The 24,737-nt window shown below is 46.6% G+C and overlaps 1 protein-coding gene across 1 annotated transcript; it reads left to right on the forward strand.

Annotated features, from left to right (window-relative positions):
- The first annotated feature begins 203 nt into the window (after nt 1-203).
- LOC142559337 (phospholipid scramblase 2-like) lies at nt 204-23,607 on the forward strand. The gene is made up of 3 exons (XM_075670951.1): nt 204-371; nt 4,754-5,083; nt 23,253-23,607. The coding sequence occupies exons 1-3, from the start codon at nt 204-206 to the stop codon at nt 23,325-23,327; spliced, it is 573 nt and encodes a 190-aa protein (XP_075527066.1). The 3' UTR covers nt 23,328-23,607.
- Nucleotides 23,608-24,737: the final 1,130 nt, after the last annotated feature.

The raw sequence follows: 24,737 nt of genomic DNA on the forward strand, positions 1-24,737 counted from the left end.
AGGTGCACGCCTCTTCCTTCTCTTCCTTTCAGTCTTTTCCTTCGCACCTTGAATTAATGAATGACTACACTAATGACCTTTTCGAGAGAGGTGCCTGGACGAATGTTCGCAGAGTCGTAGACTACACACTTGCGATCATATGTTCAACTCGCGCAGCACTCTTCCCGAACGACTGGCCGAGCAGTTACATGGTGATGAACACCATGAACCAGTTTGTCTTCAGTGTGACCGAGGATTTCAACTTCGTGTGGCGAGGCATCGGCACCATGCGGCCCTTCCAGATGGCGCTGCGCGACTCCCGCAAGGCCGAAGTGTTGCGGCTTGACCGGCCACTTCGCTGTGATTCGTGTCTGTGCTTTTGCTGCCTCCAGGCACGTATATATCGCCAACGTTGCGTAAGGCTATAGCTTGGCTGTGGAAAGTGTGCATACTCCGTTCAGAAATGCGGAAACTTGGGGCCTTTCTGTCGCGTCCCACACAATACCCTCTCGAGCTATCTGCACGCTGCAACAAGAGCAACCTTACGTATGTAATTATCCGAGACCCCGGCTAAAGAATTGCAGAAGCTGAAGCGCTTGCGTTGGATCTACCGTGATACAGTCCAGAGGAAATCCAGGCATAGTGGTCGAGGGAAGGTAAGGAGAGGAGGCAGAGTAATGCTGCAAACGGCCACGCCACGAGATGAGTGAAGAACAGCGTTGACACTCTTAGCTCACAGCTCCCATACATGGTGGGCATGTGCGAGTGGCAAAAGACAACGCAAGAAGGAAAGAAAACTACTACCTGACACGACAGCCCTTGCGGGTAAATTTAGGTTTAGAGTACAGTACTGTAAGTTCACGTAATTTGCGGGCCGTACAACAACAAACCTCGCCAGCTTGATGGCCTACTTATAGGAAGCAGTCGAAAACAGGAGTCGACTACTCAAAGTGTTGCTCCCAAAACTTTGCGAAACTGGTGTTTCATGACTTTTTTTACCTCTGTATCGGGACTACCTGTCAGACCACATATGTTTTGTCAGTTCCAACGGGCCGTCCTCAAGCACGCCCATAGCTACCAGCACTGTGCAGCAGGGCTCTGTGGACTGCTTTTTTACCGTCTCTGTAAATGATGTATCCACAGTCTTAAAGAATTTCCTTCCGTTATGCGCATCACAAACATATTTTTTTTTAATTCGCAGCCTTTGTGACGGCACTCTACTTGAACAAGAGGCATCCGCATTTGCGATGGGTGCGTGTAAAACAAACTAGTGCAAAATGACCGAAAGGCTTAAGTGATGTCACACACACTCAAGACCGATGAGTTGCTTAATGTTTACAAACAGCGCTAAAAACGTACGCCGGACAACACAATAGAGAATGGGAGGAAGAATGTGTTCGGATGGAAAGCGCCGTGTTTGTCCCATCCTCTATTCTGTTGCGCAGTGTTTTTAGCGCTGTTTTTTTTAAATATTGTGAAACCAACCAACCCGCCAAATATGTCGTTTTTCAGATGAGTTACGTTCCCCTTGCCACCTGGCCAGCGCCACACACTTTCTATAGTGGGAAGTTGGAATCTTGGAATCATGTTCGATTCCAACCTCACATTCTCAACCCCCACACATTATATCACTAAGCGCGGTCGGCACACAAAAGATGCAGCAAGTAGAATCTTGGGGGAGTTCAGAAATGTAGGTGTATTACTTAAGCTGCACACCTCCATTTCGGACTTCGGTTGGACTATGTCGCTGTCGTTTGGAACACCATTTGCAGGTCTAAAGGAAATTGAGTAGACAGGGGTTCAAAGAAATTTTTTTCTCTCTACCTGCATATCGCTGCTTCAAGCAAGTCATCCGCGAACACCAGTCTCGCTCTCAGCCCACCCTTGGCCTAGAACACCTGCGCTGCTGACGCACAAAATCTGAGTTAACTTCATTACTCAAGGTTGTAAATGGTCTCATTGAATACGAGGAAATATTGGATAACGACAGTATAAAAAATCCGCGTAAAATAACTAAGGTGTCTTCACCTTTCCGTGTGTACACCTCTCGCGCCTCAAAGAATTGCTTGACCAGGGTGCTCCATCCCTGCAGCAAACACTCACAAGCAACTGACATACTTCAAAGACATTTGCATACTTTGTAAGCCGCACTCAAATCAATTTCATGACCTGCTTCTAAAAATGGCGTTGTTGTTAGGTTACACTCAAATCAATTTCATGACCTGTTTCTAAAAATGGCCTTGTTGTTAGGTAGAAGAGATGGAGGGGGGGGGGAAGTGGTGTGCTCCGGCAGCAACTGCGCATTTCGCTACTGTCCATAAGGGGAAATGACGATCGCGGCTCAATCATCATCATCGGCAGCAGCCTGGTTACGCCCACTGCAGCACAAAGGCCTCTCCCATACTTCTCCAACTACCCCGGTCATGTACTAATTAGGGCCATGTCGTCCCTGCAAACTTCTTAATCTCATCCGCCCACCTAACTTTCTGCCGCCCCCTGCTACGCTTCCCTTCCCTTGGAATCCAGTCCCTAACCCTTAATGACCATCGGTTATCTTCCCTCCTCATTACATGTCCTGCCCATGCCCATTTCTTTTTCTTGATTTCAACTAAGATATCATTAACTCGCGTTCGTTCCCTCACCCAATCTGCTCGTTTCTTATCCCTCAATGTTACACCCATCATTTTTCTTTCCATAGCTCGTTGCGTCGCCCTCAATTTAAGTAGAACTCTTTTCGTAAGCCTCCAGGTTTCTGCCTCGTATGTGAGTACTGGTAAGACACAGCTGTTATACACTTTTCTCATGAGCGATAATGTCAATCTGCTGCTCATGATCTGAGAATGCCTGCCGAATGCACCCCAGCCCATTCTTATTCTTCTGATTTTTCATGTGTTATGATGCCGATCCGCGGTCACTACCTGCCCTAAGTAGATGTATTCCCTTGCCACTTGCAGTGCCTCACTACCTATCGTAAACTGCTGTTCTCTACCGAGACTGTTAAACATTACTTTAGTTTACTGTAGAATAATTTTTAGACACAACCTTCTGCTTTGCCTCTCCAGATCAGTGAGCTTGCATTGCAATTGGTCCCCTGAGTTACTAAGCAAGGCAATATCATCAGCGAATCGCAAGTTACTAAGGTATTCTCAATTAACTCTTATACCCAATTCTTGTCAATCCAGGTCTCTGAATCTAGGTCTCGCGGCTCAATATCACACCCCATATATGAACAAAAACGGGAAGGCAGTGCGGAAGGGAGGGGGGATGGCTTCGACTCCGCGAACAAGTGCGTACTTTGCGCGGCCGCGGTCCGTCGCATGCGCCGTAGCTTGAAGTGGACGTGCAGACGGCTCATGCCTTTGTGCGCGCTGGGCTCTCGCCGTTTTTGCGTTGAAGCGACGTGACTAAGGTCATTTGGATCGCTGCTGCTGCCACACTTGCTCGCACCATCGTTCTGACAGCGAGTCTCCGCGCTCATCAACTGCAATGCGTTCACGTTTGTTTGTGCGCGCTGAACACTATGCTTGTTAACTGTATTAGTAAGCGAAAATTTCCAAGTTTATACGGCCGTTAAAACTACTATCCTTTCTTCGTGTAGCTGCGTACGAATTCGCTATCGCAATCGACGATTGACCTTTCATGCGAACCTGCGATATTTTTGGAAATCCAATTGTATATAATGTGCACTTTTATTTCTGTTTGTTGATATGTATAAGAATGCGTATGATCATTTTTAAGTGCTTAACGGAATTTTTAGAAATCACCTGTTGCAGATAACATAAATCGCCTTTGAGCTAGGTTATTCCGAAACGGTCATAACATGCACGGGAAATCAAAACGCATATTAAATTAATTCAAAAGCTTTGCAGCCGTCGTGGTAATTTCAATTTACGAATTGTATCCAGTGAGGTTGCCCGATGTATCAATTTGGAATGAATTTATAGAATGACACCAATTTGCAGATATGCGCCATTACTACACCACAAGAATGCACGGTTGTTCCGCTTGCATATTTAACAGAAGGGAATGTTGTGCACTGAAGCACAACAGTAAGTGGTACGCCCATGTATTTTGTCATACACGAGTCATATGTTGAAATTAGTGTCCCCCTGGATATTCATTCAAAGTGGTATGATACGTCTTGCAAAGTCAGCGGCTCCAAATAGACAATTCCAATGAGCCGTAATGTAATTAAAATGTGAATAAGTGAGCTTTTCTTAAACATATGAATAATTGCTTCGATTTCTCGTACATGTTCTTCTATTCGAATAATCCATTTCAAAGACAATAATTATGCCAAGTTTTCAAAATTTTAAAACTTAAAAACAATAACCCCGTGTATGCCTGTATACATACGCCACTACCTTGAAACCGATGTTGTTCCCAAACACATCAATAAAATTGACTATCATCGGGGTCATGATCGTTATTACTATTACTATACTAAGTAGCTAGGTGAGTAAGTATCATAGGAGCCCACGGAAGGTTTCGGCAGACCTAGCAACATATCTGCAGATATTGCTTATCTATAATAAACAATATTATTAGTAGTATTAGTATTACAGGACCTAGCAGAATTCTCGTTTAAGGTTTACTGTGTTTGGCGTATAACGCCCAGAGGTTCCCGCGTTTTGCTTATCATTTCCTCTTGTTCTTACCGATTTTTGTATGCTTATTTTTTGACGAAATGCGCACGCGAGCCCTCGCACGTTAGGGTTGCTCTGAGGCATGGTAAATAACTAATTAAAATTATCATTCTCTCTCTTGGGTGCAGACAATGGACGTGCGTGACGGTTCAGGTGCAACCATCGGCTCCCTCCGGATGGAGTTCACCCTGATATATCCAAAGTTCTCAGTGCTGAACAGCGAGAACAACGCTGTCCTGCTGATTATCGGGCCCTGCTGCACGAGGTCCATCTGTTGTGAGGACGTGGAGTTCGATATCGTAACCATGGACGGCGTCACGAAGATTGGCGCGATAACGAAGGTCTGGGGCGGAACGTACAAGGAAGTCTTCACCGTAGCCGACAACTTCGCGATCACATTCCCTTTGGATTTGGAAGTGAAGACGAAGGCCCTGCTGCTAGGTGCCGTCATTCTACTCGTGAGTGGATGGTTGATTGATTCTCCGATCTTGGCGCCGTGGAGCGCTACTAATTTAGACGACCTGGTGATTATTGCTTGCACTGAAAGCTTAGTGCACGACCGTTCTTGCATTTAGCCTCCGCCACTAGGCGCCACCGCTGCCGTGGAGTTGAACCGGCGACTTCATGCACAGCAGTGGAGCGCCTCAGCCAGTGAGTGGCCGCGGTGGGCAACTGCAAGTGGACGGGAGCAAGCTCACACACACTCAGGCCAGATCGTCGGAGCTTGACAGTGGGCGAAAAAACGCACCCTAACAACACTGCTCGCGGAGGACTATCCTTCCAACGGCAGCATTGTCCGTACCTCACTTTTCTGGAGACAATGACTTTCGCAATGTTTGGAGAGACTATAGCACAGTACGCGTCGGCTGGTCAGCGTTTCAGCACAGTGCCGAGCACTCGCCGCCCTGAGCCCGGTGTCAGGAAGGCGTTTGGTCGTAGTTCGAGCGAAATCTCGCGAAAGTCATTGTAATCTCCAAAAGCGAATTACCGAGAATGCCACCCCTGGAATCTTGCATGTAATAACAGTGTCAATATGGCTAGCTACTGCAATCATTTGCGAGTTCCCACTGAGGGCCTTTCCGCAAGGAACATTACTAGATGTTGCTCTTTATTGCCTGTTCGTCGCGCACTAGGCTGATATACATACAGCATCCTTTTAGTGCGTTAAGATTAGGAGCGACAATGTGGAAAAATGTATGCGTGCGAAGTACGGGAAACCGGTCATGGAGTAGAAGTAAAATATATATTGTGAAAAGGCGTGGGCAGTTTATTCAAAAGGCTCGGCGCGAAAGCATTGCATGGGACGAGACCCTCCGGAGTGCTTACTGTAATTTCTACTTCCCACGCTGCTTCAACAGTCTTTAATATTGTTTATTATTTATAATAAACAACCTGGCTGCACCATGATATTGCCTACAATGAAATCGCTTCCTTAGCGGGCAGCTATATTGTATACGGCTGTGATCGCAAGGATAAAAGAGCCGGCGCTGTCCCTTTGGCAATTAAAGAAACAATCACTTCACACATCGTTAACACAAATTGTGATCTAGAGGTTGTATGGACCGTATGTCTCAGCAACTCTGCGAATGTCTTGATTAGTATTTGTTACCGGCCTCCTGATCCCACTCATTGCTTCACTAATGAACTCCAGTCTATCATCGAGAAAAACACACAGTTTGAATAACTTCACTTTTCTTGGCCATTTATTTCTTCCTCTAATTGATTGGCCGCAATTGTCTCCATCCTGTCTTTTCTCAACGAAGTTCATGAAGCTGCCATAGACTACAATGTATCCCTGATTTTTCTTTATCCGACTCGAGGCACTAACCCGTCAGACCAAATTCACATGAACGTCCCAGAGGCTACGGTAGAGGTTGCACATCTAGATGGTTTTAGTGATCAGAATTTGCTCTAAATAACAATTGGTGTGCCTTTACACTTTACGGGAGTAACAAAAAAGTCAATACGCGATTATAACAAGGACAATTATGCCGAAATTAACCGAGAACTTGATTCCTTCTTTAACCATACACTTTTTCCCTAATTCTACACAAGGCCTATTGAATATTACTGGTTAATGATCAAAGGCAAGCCATGCGCGTTCTTCGAACAACACACGCCTCTAATAAAATGAACAGCAGAGAAAAACAATACATGCTTAACCAAAAATCTTCGTAAGCTCCGTAATAAGAAGCATCTATTTAAAGCCGTAAAACGTTTGCGCAGACTGTCAGCTTGGGAAAAATATAACAACTGCGCAAAAAACTACTGCCAAGCTCTTTCTGCTGCTGAAATAAACATTTTGCTCAAGACAATCCCTCACTGCTCAAATCTAACCCCGAGAAATTCTGCCTAATTTTGTCTCCTAAGAGTCACGATAAATACATCACCTTGCACACTGGTAACAGTGCTCCTCTTTCAGAAAACGAGTGTCCATCGGTTTTCCATAGTTTATTTTCATCTATTTACACGATGGAAAGTGTAGATGATCCGCCAGAGTTTAGGGATCCATACTACCATATGTGGCACCCTTAGATACGACAATTGATAGTTTCGCGCTTTTTAATAACCTCAAACTCTCCACTTTAGCTGGTATCGATAATGAGTTCCGCAATGCTAAAATATACAGTTGAGGTTTCAAGAAAGATTCTATTTCACGTTTTCGAGGATTCACTAATAACTGGTCAGATTCCCAATGAGTGGAAGACAGCCAAAGTAGTACCTATATTTAAAAATGCGACAGAAGCCTAGTTAAAATCTATCAATCCGATTTCAGTAATTTTAAGTTGTAAACTGATGGAACATATTATCGCGTCCCATGTAATCATCCTTTGGAATCTAGTAAGTTCTACTCAGTAAGTAGCATTGGTTCAGAAGAGCTTTGCTTTGTGAGACGCAACCACTACACTTAACGACATATCTGCGCTTTTACATGGACTGAACCTTACAAACTGACTGTATCTTTGTTAATTTTTCAAAAGCAATTGACCGCGTACTCCATTGTCGCCTCTCCATAAATATATGCGCATTGAAACTTGATTCACTGGCCTTACCTTTGCTCCGAAGTTTTCTTTTTAACAGGCATCAATTTATTGTCGTTAACAAATCTTTTTGTCACTTTCCAATGTTTCCTCAGGCGTACCAGAGCATAGCGTACTTTGTCCCTTACTATGCAAGGTGTAGATATAGGGTCCCTTGGTCCCTACATATTGCTACGGAACAATATGTGCGATCACTAAAAGGCGAGCAGTGTGAAGACGACGACGACGATTAGAAGCTAGCGCGGGCTGTTGCCTTTTGGCCGAGCGCAGCGTAATTTCGTGAAAATATACTTGTACATAGCTTTTCGTCTGTGTCTTCCTACGTAACATATCTGGTGGAGGTGGACGTTCCCTGTACCTCGTCACGCAGCTTCACAGTGGACGGTACGTCGAGCCTTCCTTCATGGCTCCCGGCGACGACAACCGGACTCCCCCGGCTCCGACACCTGCTGCCACTTCGACGACCTACATCACTCTCCCCGCTCCCCGTGATCCTGGCGTATTCTCGGACAAAGATGCGGAAGACGTCGATGACTGGATCAGCCTGTATGAACACGTCAGCCGCAATAACCGGTGGCACCCTACTATTATGCTCGCCAACGTAGTCTTTTACCTCGGTGGCACACCTAGAGTTTGGTATCGCACGCACGAAGACGAGCCCACCAGTTGGGATTCACTTAAAACACAGCTTCCAGACTTGTTCGGCAACCCCTACGGTCACCAACTTGCCGCGCAGAAGGCGCTTTCCGGCCGTGTGCAGATGTCAACAGAGCCCTATGTCACGTACATTCAGGACGTCTTGGCTCTGTGCCCCAAAGTTGACACCCACATGACTGAGTCCGACAAGGTTGCCCACATCCTCAAAGGCATTGCCGATGACGCCTTCAACATGCTCGTTTGCAACAACGTCGCGACGGTGGATGCTGTTATAAAAGAGTGCCGCCGCCTGGAACACGCTAAAAGCCGACATATTGACCAGCAGTTTGGCCGTCTGCCCAGCACCCCAGCGACATCTTCCTGTGCCGACACTCCTCGTCCCAACAACACTGCCGATGTTACCAGGATCGTCCGGCGTGAGATCGAGGCAGCCTATCCGGCTGCCTTCGAGTCCAGTCCCACCAACACATCTGCAGTCATGATCTCACTGATCCAAGCAGTTGTCCGCCAAGAGTTCGAAAACATAGGTCTTCATACCATCTGCTCGGCCCATCGTCCTGATACCCGCCCGGCTTCTTCGATTCCGCCCCGTCCCGCATCTTCTTACCCACCACGTTTCCGCAACCCATCTGAATGGCGCACTGCTGACGACAAGCCCATTTGTTTCCACTGCCATTGAATCGGGCACATTTCTCGGCACTGTCGCAGTCGCTGGAATTCCCCGACCCGGTCTACTTATACTGCCTACTCTCGCCCTCCAGGTGGCCCTTCTCGTCCCTATGCCGCACGCTCCGATAACGCCGCCGCTAATTCTCCTGCACCAAACCGCTCCTATTCTCGTTCGCCTTCGCCCCAACAACGACAATCTCGCTCTCGCCAGCCCCATCGCTCCTATACGCCGACTCCCTTCGGACGCCGCTCCCAGCCAAAAAACTAGACGCTGCAGCGCCTCGAGGTGACGCTGCATTGCTCCCTACGCCGCTAAATCCTCTACTGACGTTACCCACTCATCTAAACCTTCTTGACGTACAGGTCGACGGTGTTTCTGTGTCTCCACTCATAGACACTGGGACGCATTTGTCCGTAATGAGCGCTGACCTTTGTAACCGGTTCAAGAAAATTATCACGCCCGCCACGACGCCTGTTGTCCATGTCGCCGATGGCGGAACAGCCCCCGTAATTGGTATGTGTACCACCCGCGTCTCCTTCGCCGATCGCTCAACCATCGTGCTATTCACAGTCATCGCCCACTGTCCCCACGACATCATCCTCGGCTTAGACTTCCTCTCCGCACATTCTGCGCTCATCGATTGTTCCGCCAGTACTCTCCGCCTTGACCTGCCTGTTCTGGATCCTGCTGAACCACACCCCAGTCGCCTCAGTTCCGTCGACTTCGTTCGCATGCCACCTTCGGCACTGACCTACGTTGACCTAGTGTCTTCCCCACCAGTCCCCGACGGTCACTACATCGCGGCTCCTATGCAAGACGCCCTCCTTACACACGGGATCACAGTACCTCATACAGTTTTATCCATTACGGCGAATTGCGTCTGCCTGCCAGTGGTCAACTTTGGCGTGTCGACACAAGTGCTGCCACGCGGGATGTCTATGGCCCAGCTTTGCTCATTCGAGGATCACTCAGTAGCATCCATTGCAGTAGACGACACTTCATCCGATACTCCTCTACCATTGCAGTCGGCAAATTGCACCATCGCTGACTTACAGAAAATGATTGCGCCCGACTTGCCGTCCGAGCACGCTCGTGAACTCTACCGCGTTCTGTTCTCCTACCACGATATTTTCGACTTTAAGGATCGTCCTTTGGCCCAAACTACAGCTGTCAAACATCGCATTAATACCAGCGATGCACCTCCTATTCATCGCCGGCCGTATCGAGTGTCACCAGCTGAGCGTCAAGTTATTCACGCAGAAGTTCGCAAAATGCTTTCCAAGAACATTATTGAACCATCATATAGTCCATGGGCGTCACCTGTTGTACTGGTCAAAAAGAAGAATGGCTCATGGCGCTTTTGCGTGGACTATCGGCACCTTAACAGGGTTACCAAAAAGGACGTGTATCCCCTACCTCGGATTGGTGACGCCCTTGACTACCTCCACGGTTCTCGCTATTTCTCTTCTATTGACCTTTGCTCCGGCTACTGGCAGATTGCCGTGGGCGATCTCGACCGTGAGAAGACTGCTTTTGTAACACCCGACGGTCTCTATCAATTCAAAGTGATGCCGTTCGGTCTATGTAACGCCCCTGCCACTTTTGAACGCATGATGGACTCCCTTCTTCACGGTTTCAAATGGTCCACGTGCCTGTGCTACTTGGATGACGTTATCATATTCTCCCCAACGTTCGCTACGCACCTCGACCGCCTCTCAGCAGTCCTGGACGTTTTTCGTCGAGCCGGTCTGCAACTCAACGCGTCGAAGTGTCAATTCGGCCGTAGCCAGACTACCGTCCTTGGACATCTCGTTGACGCGAACGGAGTGCAACCGGACCCAGGCAAGATCCATGCTGTTGCGCACTTCCCTGTTCCGAAGTGTGTCAAGGATGTGTGCAGCTTCATCGGCCTTTGTTCGTACTTCCGCCGTTTCGTAAGAAATTTCGCCGCCATAGCACGACCACTAGCCGAGCTTTTGAAAAAAGACGCCCCTTTCCAGTGGGGCGATAACGAGGCCTCTGCATTCTCACATCTAATCAACATTTTCACAACGCCTCCCGTCCTGGCCCATTTCGATCCTTCTGCGCCTACCGAAGTCCGTACTGATGCCAACGATCATGGAATTGGCGCAGTACTGGCACAACGCCAGCGTGGCCACGACCGTGTTATCGCTTACGCCAGCAGGCTCCTCTCACCCGCGGAGGGAAACTATTCCATCACTGAGCGTGAGTGTCTGGTCCTAGTTTGGGTGGTTGCGAAATTCCGCCCATACTTATATGGCCGACCCTTTTCCGTTGTCACAGACCATCACGCGCTTTGGTAGTTATGCTCACTGAAAGATCCTACAGGAAGACTTGGTCGCTGGGCCTTACGCCTCCAAGAATATTCGTATACTGTCACCTATAAATGTGGCGGACTACACAAGGACGCTGACTGCCTGTCTCGCTACCCGGTCGACGAGCCTGACGACGCCGACAGTAGTAGCGCCAATGGCATTTTCTCTGTGTCTGCCTTCGCTAACATCACCGATAAGCAGTACCGAGACCTATCGCAGCGAGCACTTATCGAGCGTCTGCGCTCAACACCTACCGACGCATCCGTTCGCCGATATGTCCTCCAGGGCGGCATTCTGTATCGATTGAACTTCCTCCCTCACGGCTGTGATCTTCGTGCAAAACAGCTACGACAGACTGTCCTCTTTGAGATGCATGACTCACCCACTGCAGGACATCTTGGGGTAACCCGCACGTACGACCGCGTCCGCCGCCGCTTCTATTGGCCTGGTCTCGCTCGCTCCGTTCGACGCTATGTTGCTGCCTGTGATCCCTGCCAGCGACAGAAAACACCTCAGGTGCTACCTGCCGGTCATCTCCAGCCGATCACCGTCCCTGTAGAACCGTTCTTTCGTGTTGGATTAGACCTTCTCGGTCCCTTTCCCACGTCATCCTCTGGGAACAAATGGGTAGCCGTCGCGACTGATTACGCCACCCGATACGCTATCACTCGGGCTCTCCCTACCAGCTGCGCCACTGACGTCGCGGACTTTCTCTTGCGTGACATTATCTTGCTTCATGGCGCCCCCCGACAGCTGCTTACTGACCGTGGTCAAAACTTCCTCTCGAAAGTTATCGCTGATATTGTGCGTTCCTGCTCCATTCAACACAAACTGACTACCTCATACCATCCGCAAACCAATGGCCTGACAGAGCGGTTAAACCGTACTCTTACCGATATGCTGTCCAAGTACGTTTCGAAAGACCACCACGACTGGGACATTGCCCTTCCTTACGTAACATTTGCGTACAATTCTTCCCTGCACGACACCGCCGGATTTTCTCCATTTTATCTATTGTACGGTCGCGAACCTACCTTGCCCCTAGACACGGCACTTCCTCCTGCTGCGATCTCAACAAGCGAGTATGCGCGCGACGCCATCGCCCTCGCCGACCATGCACGCCAGCTTTCCTGTGCTCGACTGACGGCCTCACAAGCCACTCAGCAGTGTCATTACAACGCCCGCCATCGTGACGTACAGTTCTCGCCTGGTGCGCTCGTGCTCCTGTGGTCGCCCTCCCGTCACGTCGGACTTTCAGAGAAGCTCCTTTCGCGATACACAGGGCCCTACCGCGTGCTGCGCCAGGTGACGCCTATGACTTACGAAATTGCTCCTGTGGGTTCAACCTCGTCCTCTCCTTTGGCATCAAGTGATGTCGTGCATGTCAGTAGGCTCAAGGCCTACTACACTGCTTCCGAGTCCGATCTTTAGTCGCTCTGGGACGGCGCTTTTGCAGCTGGGGGTAGTGCTACAGAACAATATGTGCGATCACGAAAAGGCGAGCAGTGTGAAGACGACGACGACGATTAGAAGCTAGGGCGGGCTGTTGCCTCTTCGCCAAGCGCAGCGTAATTTCTTGTAAATATACTTGTACATAGCTTTTCGTCTGCGTCTTCCTACGTAACAATATTAAAGACCTGCCAAATACCATCTCATCCTGCATGCTCATGTTTGGTAATGATTGCATAATATCTCGTGCCATCACCAGTTGTACAGACCACCAGACTGTTCAAGATCAGCGCAACCTACCTACCAATTGGTCGCACAAGTGGCTAATAAATTTACGCGTAGATAATTGCAAAGGGGTGTAGCGGTAATATAGAGGTAGAACATAAACCACGCGTGCAAGAGGAGCATGGTTCGAATCCTGGTGCTTCACAATTTTCTACCTGATTAAAGAAAAAAATCCGTGGGTTCATAAAATATCATTAACAGGCCTGGAGTACGTGCGGCCTGACCCCGGTGACCAGAACCGGTAACGCACTCCCTCACCAGAGCAGGATTGGCCACCCCTGGACCAGTACTTGGCCACAACCTCGTTTATGAATACAATAATCAGCCCTCAGTCCCCAGCAGCTACGAAGCAAATGACCACGGTGGTGGTCAGACCTGTGACGCAGCAGAGGGTGCTAAGAATCTCAGGGTACGGACAAGCCGTCATTGGAATCTGAACCTGGCAACGTTTAATGCTAGAACGTTACCTAGTGAGGCGAGTCTGGCAGTGCTATTGGAGGAATTAGCTGGCTGAAAATGGGATATAAAATAGGCTAAGTGATGTTACGAGAACAAAAGAAGCCAATACAGTGCTAAAAAGGAGGAACGTCCTGTGCTACCGGGACTTAGCGGAGAGACGAGAACTAGGAGTCGGATTCCTGATTAATAAGTGTATAGCTGGCAACATACGGGAATTCTATAGCGTTAAAGAGAGGGTGGCAGGTCTTGTTGTGAAACTAAATAAGAAGTACAAAATGAAGATTGTACAGGTCTACGCCCCTACATCCAGTCATGATGACCCGGAAGTCGAAAGCTTCTGTGAGGACGTGGAGTCGGCGATGGGTAAAGTCAAAACAAAATACACTATATTGATGGGTGACTTGAATGCCAAGGTAGGCAAGAAGCAGGCTGGAGACAAGTCAGTGGGGGAATATGGCGTAGGTTCTAGGAATAGCAGAGGATAGTTATTAGTAGAGTTTGCAGAACGGAATAATATGCGGGTAATGAATACCTTCTTCCGCAAGCGGGATAGCCGAAAGTGGACATGGAGGAGCAAGAATGGCGAGACTAGTTGTGAAATAGACCTCATCTCTGCGCTAACCCTGGAATCATACAAGATGTGGACGGTGTCGGCAAGGTGCACTGCAGTGATGATAGGATGGTAGGAACTCGAATTAGCCTAGCCATGAGCAGGGAACGGAAGAAACTGGTACATAAGACGGCGATCAATGAGTTGAAGCTACCGAACAGGTATTCGGCATTAACTCAGGAAGAGGACCTTATTGTTGAAGCAATGAACGACAATCTCATGGGCATCATTAAGTAGTGTGCAATAGAAGTCGGTGGTAACTTCGTAAGACAGGATACCAGCAAGCTATCGCAGGAGACGAAAGGTCTGATTAAGAAACGCCATTGTATGAAAGCCTCTAACCCTACAGCTAGAATGGAACTGGAAGAACTTTCCAAATAAATCAACAAGCGTAAGACAGCTGAGATAAGGAAGTATAATATGGATAGAATTGTACATGCTCTCAGGAACAGAGGAAGCCTAAAAGCAGTGAAGAAGAAATTAGGAATAGGAAAGAATCAGATGTATGCACTAAGAGACAAAGCCTGCAATAGCATTGCTAATATGGATAAGATAGTTCAAGTGGCTCAGAAGTTCTATAGAGATGTATATAGTACCAGTGGCACCCACGATGATAATGGAAGAGGGATTAGTCTAGAGGAATTTGACATCCCACAAGTAACGCCGGAAGAAGTAAAGAAAGCCATGGGAGCTATGCAAAGGGGAAAGACAGCTGGGGAGGATGAACTAACATCAGATTTGTTGAAGGATGGTGGACAGATTGTTCTAGAAAAACTGGCCACCCGGTACACGCAATGCCTCATGACCTTGAGCGTACTGGCATCATGGAAGAAGGCTAACAATAGCCTAATCCATAAGAAAGGGGACGCCAAAGACTTGAAAAATTATAGACCGATCAGCTTATGTCCGTTGTCTACAAAGAATTTACTGAGGTAATCGCAAATAGAATCAGGGACACCTTAGACTTCTGTCAACCAAAGAACCAGGCGGGATTTCGTAAAGGCTACTCAACAATAGACCATATTCATGCTATCAATCGGGTGATAGAGAAATGCGCGGAATATCACCAACCCCTATATATAGCTTTCATTGACTACGAGAAAGTGTTTGATTCAGTCGAAACCTCAGCAGTCATGCAGGCATTACGGTGTCAGGGTGTAGACAAGCCGTATGTAAAAATACTGAAAGATATCTATAGCGGCTTCACAACCACCGTAGTCGTCCATAAAGAAAGCAACAAAATCCCAATAAAGAAGAGCGTCAGGCAGGAAGACACGATGCTATTCCCAGCGCGTTTACAGGAGGTATTCAGAGATCTGGATTGGGAAAAATTGGGAACAAGAGTTAATGGCGAATACCTTAGTAATTTGCGATTCGCTGATGATATTGCCTTGCTTAGTAACTCAGGGGGCCAATTGCAATGCATGCTCACTGACCTGGAGAGGCAAAGCAAAAAGGTGGCCCTAAAAATTAAAAAGTAATGTAAAGCAATTAAAGTAACGTAAAGTAAAAAAAACTAAAGTATTGTTTAACAGTCTCGGAAGAGAACAATAGCTTAGGATAGGTAGTGACGCACTGGAAGTGGTAAAGGAATACATCTACTCAGGGCAGGTAGTGACGCGAATCCGGTTCTCGAGAATGAAATAATCAGAAAAATAAGAATGGACTGGGGTGCGTTTGGCAGGCATTCTCAAGCCATGAACAGCAGGTTGCCATTATACCTCAAAAGAAAAGGGTATACTAACTGTGTCTTACCAGTACTCATCTGCGGGGCAGAAACCTGGAGGCTTACGAAAAGGGTTCTACTTAAATCAAGGCTGACGCAACGAGCTATGAAAAGAAGAATGACGGCTGTAGCGTTAAGGGATAAGAAAAGAGCAGATCGGATGAGAGAAGAAACGCGAGGTAATGACATCTTAGTTGAAATCAAGAAAAAGAAATGGGCATGGGCAGGACACGTAATAAGGAGGGACGATAACTGACGGTCATTAAGAGTTACGGACTGGACTAAAAGAGAAGAGAAGCGTAGCAGGGAGCGGCAGGAAATTAGGCGGGCGGGTGAGATTAAGAAGTTTTCAGGGACATGGCCACAATTAGCACATGACCGGGGTAGTTGTAGAAGTAGGGGAGAGGCCTTTACCCTGCAGTGGGTGTAGACAGGCTGATGATGATGTTGATTAATCTGAAAGTAATGTGCTTTAGCAGAGAGCGTTCTAGTTTTCTCTGCAGTATAACAGGCAGCAGAGAATCCGAAGTCTCTTCATTTCAGTATCTCGGCATCACCCTCAATCTAAAACTTCTCCTGGACTCCTCACATTGCTAACGTGCACGCCACAGCAGCCAGGTCATTGCGGTATTTACGTCGAAACTTTCGAAACTCGCCTTCTCTCATTCGTAAGCTTGATTCGGAACGTTGGTTCGCCGAAAACTCAAATTTTCCTCTTCGATCTGGTCCCCCTATCAAAGCTATTTAAGTAGCATGCTAGGAGCTATACAAAGTAGAGCCGCTCGCTTCATTTCATAAAATTACAATTACCACTGAAGCGTTATTACACAGCTAAGTAATCGCCATGACATAGCCCTCTTGTGCTTATTCCATAAGTACGGTGTATCTGTTTAACCAAAAGTTTTAGGCATTGGAACATCACCGCACACGTCACGTAGACTACACCATAACGTAAGTTTCACGGGCATGTACGGCAATACTCACGCAACGGGAACACATGGTGTTCCCGTTGTAAAAAAAGAGAAATTACTTGTGTTAACCCGTTAGTTTATTTTCATTATTAGATTTTGATTCATATGTACGCGTATGACGACATATTTTTTGTGTTTTATTTTACTGACTTATTTATTCAGCGCTACAACCACCCCATGGACAGATGAATTGTATCCTCCTCCCAACACACCTATTTATCGTATCTTCCATGGTGTTACTGCTCCTCAGTTGTCGAATGATTTGCTTGTTTACCATTCTTGTGTATGTTTTTATGAAATTCGGCCACCTATCGTTTATATAACTTTTACTAATGCCCTTTACTTAACTAGCCCATCGGGTCCTGCAAGTACGTTCAAATAAATAAAATAAATATGCTTTACCCCCTCAGCCAAGAAGACATTATAACGCCGTGTGGCGTTGTAATGTTCAGTTCCCTAAAGCAGTAATGCCAATTTCATCACATCTTTTGAGATATATTTTAACAAAGACCATAACACATTAACCAATTAACATGACCGACAAAAATAATACGCAAAGCAATCATAGTGTTAGCAGAACTGTAAAAATAGACGTAAACAATGTTGAACTATATAAATCAAGAAACTATGGGCAACAATAACAACACCGGCCGGCCTTTGTCCTTGCAAGCCTGTTTTGCTGCTTCGGGCTGTACACGATTCCAACAAATTGAAATTAGTAGAATAAAAATGACAAGATCTGCCATCTTTCTTTTGAAATTACCCTGGCTGGCCAAAACCTGCCTTCAACGTCACAACTACCGTTCGCAATGCAGAGTAACGCGAGTGCTGCGTGCACTTTCTGGTGAATTACCGCCGTTTACACTTAAGTGTCTTCCGCTATAATGCGCCATTGTCGCACTGAAGCTGTTGACACGGCTACTGTAAGCACAACGAGGATTCATTCACTCGCAGCTGGCAGGCTCTCAGTTTATCACATGCCAGTTTTTCTTTCAGTGTTTAGAGCAAGCGACGTACATACATATACGAAGTATGCGGATCCGGCCGGAGCATGTCATGCAGCCCCGTCAGATGCCTAATTTTTGCCTTACAGATAGTCGCAGTTTCCGGTAGCGACTGTTGCAAGGATCACGTATCGTCTCTAGATGGCCTACTCTACGAGTAACATCTGCTTGTTAATTACTTCTCGATCATCGGTACATGTTCTTTCCTACAACCGGACTGCAGCACGTGTGTTTTCTGCAATTTGCAAGTCGTGAGCTATCACCTAACCGAGAAACCTGTTGCGCATGGCCAGAACACACAGTGATAATTACCTGCTTGCGAACGCCTATAAAACCAGCGACCAGGACGCTCCTCTTTAGTGGCTCCGGCAGCAACAAGTCGTTCAGTCTCATGAAATCTCCCTTTTTCACCTTACAGATTGCCGGAGTTTTCGGTAAACAGTATTGCGAGGACCACGTTTCATCCCTACATGGCCTACGGTACCAGCAATACCAGTTTGATAATTACCCTTGGTCATAGGTACATGTACTTTACGACAACCTGATTGGAGCACGTTTGCTTTTTACGAATCGCAAGTCCTGAGCTGTCACCTGACAGAGGGAACCTGCTGCGCATGGCCAGAACACACAGCGACAATTACCTGCTCAACAACGCGTAGAAAACCACCGGCCGGGACGTTCCTCTTTAGTCGGTCCGGCAGCAAGATGTAGTTCAGTCCCACGAAATCTCTTTTTTAGCTTACAGATTGGTGCAGTTTATGATAAAGGCTATTGCAAGGACCACGTGTCATCCCCACATGGCCTACTCTAGCGGCAATATCAGTTTGATAAATATTGTCGATCATCTGTACACGTACTTTGCTACCACCGGATTAGAGCCCGTGTGCTTTTTACAATTCGCAAGTTGTGAGCTTTCCCCTGACCGAGGGAACCTGTTGTGCATGGCCAGAACACAAATCGACAATTACCTGGTCGCCAACGTGCATAAGAACAGCGACCAGGACGCTCCTCTTTTTAGTCGGTCCGGCAGCAACATGTAGTTCAGTTCCATGAAATCTCTTTTTACAGTGAATCTGTGTAGCTCTACCTCCCAAGAGAGAGAGAGAGAGAGAGAAAACTTCATGTAGTCGCCTGCAGAACGACACCATGACTAAATGGCGCCGTGACGCGGGCCCTGACGTCTTCTCAGCGGGTGGTCTCTACTCAACTCCAGCGCGTGTTACTCCCGCGGTTGGTCGCCCTGTGGGGCAACGTTCCGTCGGTTTCGCTCGGCCTTTGTCTTTCAAGAGCCGCCGAGACCTGCTGGACGGCCCAGGTTTGGCTTTCGTGGTCGTAGCATTCCGCCGCAGCCGCGAGTCGCGGAGGAATCGTTGTACTTGTCGAAGCCTCGTTGGGGAACTTGGTGCAATCCCATAGGATGTGCGTCAGGGTGGCCCTCTCCCGCTGGCACACGCGGCACACATCACTCACATATAATTTAGGGTATAGATGAGTCATTAATACTGGGGTGGGTAAAGAACCAGTTTGCAATTGTCTGAACAGCACCGCCTCCGCTCGGCTCAGCCCCGGGTGCGGGGGTGGGAAAGTCCTTCGAGCGAGGCGGTAGAACTGGGTAAGTTCGTTGAACGTCGTAATGCGGTCCTTGGCACTACACCACGTTGGACGGTCGGTTGCAGCGGCGCGGTTGGTTAGCGCTCGCGCCACTGCGTGTGCCGTCTCGTTGTGGTTATCGTGCTTCTCGGACGCGTCGGTGCCCGCGTGCGCCGGGAACCACTTGATTCTAACACACCGATTCTGTCGTTGCAGGTCAGCCGAGCACAGAACGCGCACAGCCTCACCACACACTTTGCCCTTTGCATAATTCCGCACTGCACTTCGGGAATCGCACAATACCGTCTGGCACCCGGGGTCCGCAATTGCCAGGGCAATGGCCACCTCCTCCGCCTGACACGCCTCGCGGACCCGTAAGCTCGCCGCTGCCCTCGTCGCGCCGGACGACGCCTCGATGACGGTAGCTACGAACACCGCGCAGTCTCCCTGGTATTCTGCCGCATCCACGAACCTTGCGTGCTCGTCCTTGGCGTGAAATCTACCTCCCAAGGAAATTTTCGTGTCGTTGTAAGCAAAAAACTCCCATGCGTCGGCCGATACCGAAGATAGTGCAATACCGGCGCGATGCGCGGCGGAGGTGAAGCAGGCGTTATGCACTCCCCATACTTGGGCCGATCCCGAATATTGTGCAATGCTGGGCCGACCCGCGGCGGAGGTGCAGTTCGCCATTAAGGGGACCACATACACAGCTTTACTGGTCATCCTCCTTAACAGAGTGGAAAAGCAATGGGTTTTATTCGCCTTGCAGATTGCCCCTGTTTCCGGTAAAGACTATTGCAAAGACCACGTGTCATCCCTAGACCTACTGTAACAGCATATCAGTTTGATAAATACTCATCGTTCATCGGTACCGGTGCTTTGCCACGACCGCCCTGGAGCACTCCGTGCTTTTTACGATTCGTAACCCGTGAGCTGTCATCTTTTCGAAGGAACTTGCTGCGCATTGCCAGTAGACACAGTGACAAATACCTGCTCGTCAACGCCTATCAGACCCGCTACTACGACGCTTCTTTTTAGTAGGTCCCGCAGCTAGATGTCGTTGACTCCCGTAAAATACATCTTGTCACTTTACAGATTGCTGCAGTGTCTGGTAGGAACTATTGCAAGGACCACGTTTTCTCCCTTGCTAGCCTATTATATCCGGAATATCAGTTTGATGAGTAGCCCTCGATCATCGGTACATGCGCAATCGCACAACTGAACTGGAACAGATGTGTTTTCTAGGATTGTGAAGTCGTTAGCTGTCACCTGAACGATGAAATATTATGCGCATGACCACAACACACAGCGACATCTACTTGTTCACAAAAATTATAAGACCAGCGCCTGCTTCCCATCACTGGGTGCAGCAGCGGCATGTCTTTCATTTCAATAAAATGTTTTTGTCGCGCCTCACAAGCAGGCTCTAAATAGGAGTACTGTTTTTGTGTGCCTGATTAGGAGTATTTGAGTGTCTGATGGCCAGTAATACGTATTGGTTTAGGATATTGCTACATTTATGTCGCGACGTGGAGAGTAATACAGGTCGCGTGGAAACAGCACAAATCCCAGCTGACCTTCAAGCCGGCCAGGTTGCACTGGCACTGAGTTGGTAAGCCTGAGTTCGAGGTTCGCAGCATTCGATGAACGTTTAAGTCAATAAGGATTGACGGAAGCTGACATTACTGACATAAGCGAGCGCGTACAAGATCTGGAGTACGCCGTCACACACCTTCAGGAAACTGCGTAAAACTTTTTGAAAAGCGGAGACCTGGAAAATCGGTCGCGACGTAACTTAGTAATTTACGGTCTTCCTGAACGACCTCCTAAAAGCACTGAGCAGCTGTTTAACTTAGTAACTGATCTTTTGTCAACTAAGCTGGAAATCAAATGGGACAACGTCGAGCGCTGCCACAGACTTGGGACACCTAATCCGGACAAAGAAAGGCCTATGATTTAACATTAAAGGGCTGCGGCACCAAGATTGAAATACTACATAACGCGAGTAAACTGAAGAATTCGAAGGTTCTCATTAGCGAAGATTTTTCTTTTAGCGTTGCGCGAGATTCGTGGCAAGTTACGGAGGCACTCTGTTAATCTGAGAAAAAATTCCAAGAAGGCACGATTGCACTATGACTCGCTTTATCGTAGATATTAATGGCTACACTTGGGACGATGCGAAAACATGTATTGTCAAGACTACCAGAACTTTCCTTACCAGCAGTTCCAATTGAATCTAACTGGAGACTGACGTTTCTATATATGAGTGCGCACTTTGTACCAAGTAAAACTGATCACTCAAACTGTTTTCTGGATTGCCGCGACGCATGTTTTGTTTGTTTAACGAAAACTTGGCTGAGCGATGTTATTTGCGACGCTGAATTTTTGCCTTCTCGATACGCGGTTCTACGTAGATTGGCCGGTTGCACAATGTGGTGGCGTGCCACTCTTTTTCGAAAATTACATCAAATCTTCCACACTTCTAGAACTCCCAAATATTGATTAACTTTGGGCCAAAGTTCCAATCGGTGGCATACTGGTATTTTTGGGTGTCGTATACTACCCGCCCAGCTCTGGCGATATCTTTCCTACCGTTTGTGATTACATAGTTAAGCCCAGGCTCAGTTGCTGCACCTTGTTACATTGCGGCGATCTTATTGTCCAAATTAAAAACTGGAGCTATGTTTCTGTAGCTGGCCGTGACACATTACGACGCGAGTCTTTGATTATCATGGATACATCATTTGACCTAATTCAAGTTGTCACTGTTCCTACTCGTGAATATTTCAACTTGGATGCTGTCTTTGTGAATGAGCCACTTCTACGTAACTGCTTTGAATGTGAAAATAATATTTCTTATAACAATGCACTCTTCGTTGCATTTATTCTGGCCATTGACGTCGTAGGGCTTGTTTTGAAAACTGTGGAGATGACATTGCTATTACTGATTTACTGGCAACATCCTTTGATCAATTCTTGAACTCCAGTTACCATAGTAACGTCATTACCTTATTTGGGTACTTCTAAGCAATGCTCATGAGCGCACTTTTAAATTAGTTCCGCAAAAATGAATAATACGTAACTTGAAACACCCCTGATACAGCAGATCTACCATCCAACTTAGGCAACCAGTCAAACAGCTTTAGAAGTGTTGGAACATCCCGCCAAACAGTCAGCATCAGTAAACATTAAAATAAAAATAATGCAATGCTGATATTTTAACAATACATTTGTGACGCTAAGGAAGGTAATGCAGGGATACTTAAGAAAGCTATTAACCCTGTATCCCTGGTTTTGTCTATATGTATTATTGACGAAGAACGCTGTTCTGATCCATGTTCTATATCTGTAGCATTCGGCAACTACATTAAATCTGCTTTCTCTCCCACGATGGTACTAATCCAAGCTCCAGAGCACACGGTATGGCCCACCCCATCTCTGATATCAAAATATCCATAGCAGGCATTCTTATCCTTCTGCTTAGTATTGACATAACTAAAAGTATTAGGCCAGCTGGTGTACCAAATGAATTTTTAAAAAAAGATAGTCGGAATGGGTTTATTACTTAACCACTACTTTCCAAAGGTCGATTGACTCATGCACTGTTCGTCGTCTCTGGAAGATTGCCGCTGTTATCACGGTATATAAATAGGGAAACAAGCAGATGCTTCCAAATTACACACTTTTCCTTTAATTAACATATGCGGTAAGTTGTTAGAGCATATCTTGCATAAGCATATCGGTAGGTTTTTAGCAATAATAGCATAATAGCAATAATAGCAATAATAGCAAACCCACTAACTGGACGTGGTATTGTGACTCTGCGCAGGACCGCATATACTTCGAGGGCGGATACTGTGCGTCGTGCCTGTGGTGTGCCTGGGACGTAACCACCAGCAGCTAAATAATGTTGACGTCAAATTAGACATACGCACAAGTTTCCAAGTTACAACACATTTGACTGCTGCGAAAAAAGAAAACATAGGAACAATGTTTAATGCCATTGTATTCAAATACCGTCAAATTTAAAATGCAGTATGCCTAACGACTAAATACAAATAACATTTCAGATTCTAATGATGTTCTAAAAGTATACAAATATTTTTTGTGTAAAAATAAACGTTATCCAATGTGTACAGCATCATAAATCAACAGCAAGCGCACAAAATCAATCACACATACAATTCGGGTGTTGAAATACAAAATAAAATGATAAAGAAAGGAAATTAGAAACACGGACATGGATGCATTCAAGTAGATATGTATGAAGGTAAAAAAAAACAAAAATAAAAATAGTTCCTGAAATGATATGCGTATTCTGAAAACAAATTATGTTATTCCTGACAAGCCATTGTTCATTTAATCAGCTCATTTTAGTTTTAAAGAATGTGTCTTGCTTTTTTAGGCATTCTTTCATTTCTTTTATAAATGTACCTAAAGAAGTATTTAAGGGCACAGAGTTACTTTATCTGTTCTTTAATTTTGTGGACTGATAGACAAATGCGTTTGTCGCGCAATTCCTCCTTGTTTTTCGTGTGTGTTACGGTGTGTGTCTCAAGAAGTATTCTAAACGGTTACGTTCAAGACATTTTGCACTTCGGCTTCTCTTTCGAATTTCTAGAAGTTGCATATATTCTATCCTGTCAGCACGGAACATATCACATATATGTAATAATGGTGTTGTTAGTCGGGGAAAAAGCGAGAGTAAAATAGGAAAATACCTTTTTGCGTGCTTATCAATGTCGTCTGTTACATTGTTGTGGTTGTACCCCATAAAAATACTTTTGAGCAAAAGTTTGAACGAATACGTGCACTATACAGTTGTTTCACCCATCGAGAGATCATGAGTGCAATTCTGTAGATTACGTCGACATTTTTTTTTAATTCACTGCCCATGAAATTTACATGTGTATTACACGATAATTCTTCACTAGAATGTGTTCCCGAAAATATTGTTGTTTCACATGTTTGGTAAGTGAGTTATTGCAGTTTACTTGTATTCTGCGCGAATTCCAAATATAAGTTGTTTTATTTGCTTTCAGCTGGAGTTTGTTCGTCATCAACCAATCAGAGAACGCCGATGTAGACTCATTTACACACTGCTGCAATTCTGTAGTGTTATCGGCTGTAAAGAACACATTTATATCACCTGTATACATTTCAATTTTTTGGTAACCTGGCAAATTTAATATCAATCACGTAAATTAGAAATATTATCGGACCTATGTGTGAACCCTGTGGGACATCCTGCTCCAGCATACCCATGTCAGATGCGATAGTAACCAGCCGAAATGTTTTTATTGAATGGATAACT

Source organism: Dermacentor variabilis, chromosome 10 (assembly GCF_050947875.1).
Source record: "Dermacentor variabilis isolate Ectoservices chromosome 10, ASM5094787v1, whole genome shotgun sequence".
In the NCBI taxonomy this organism is placed as follows: Eukaryota; Metazoa; Arthropoda; class Arachnida; order Ixodida; family Ixodidae; genus Dermacentor; species Dermacentor variabilis.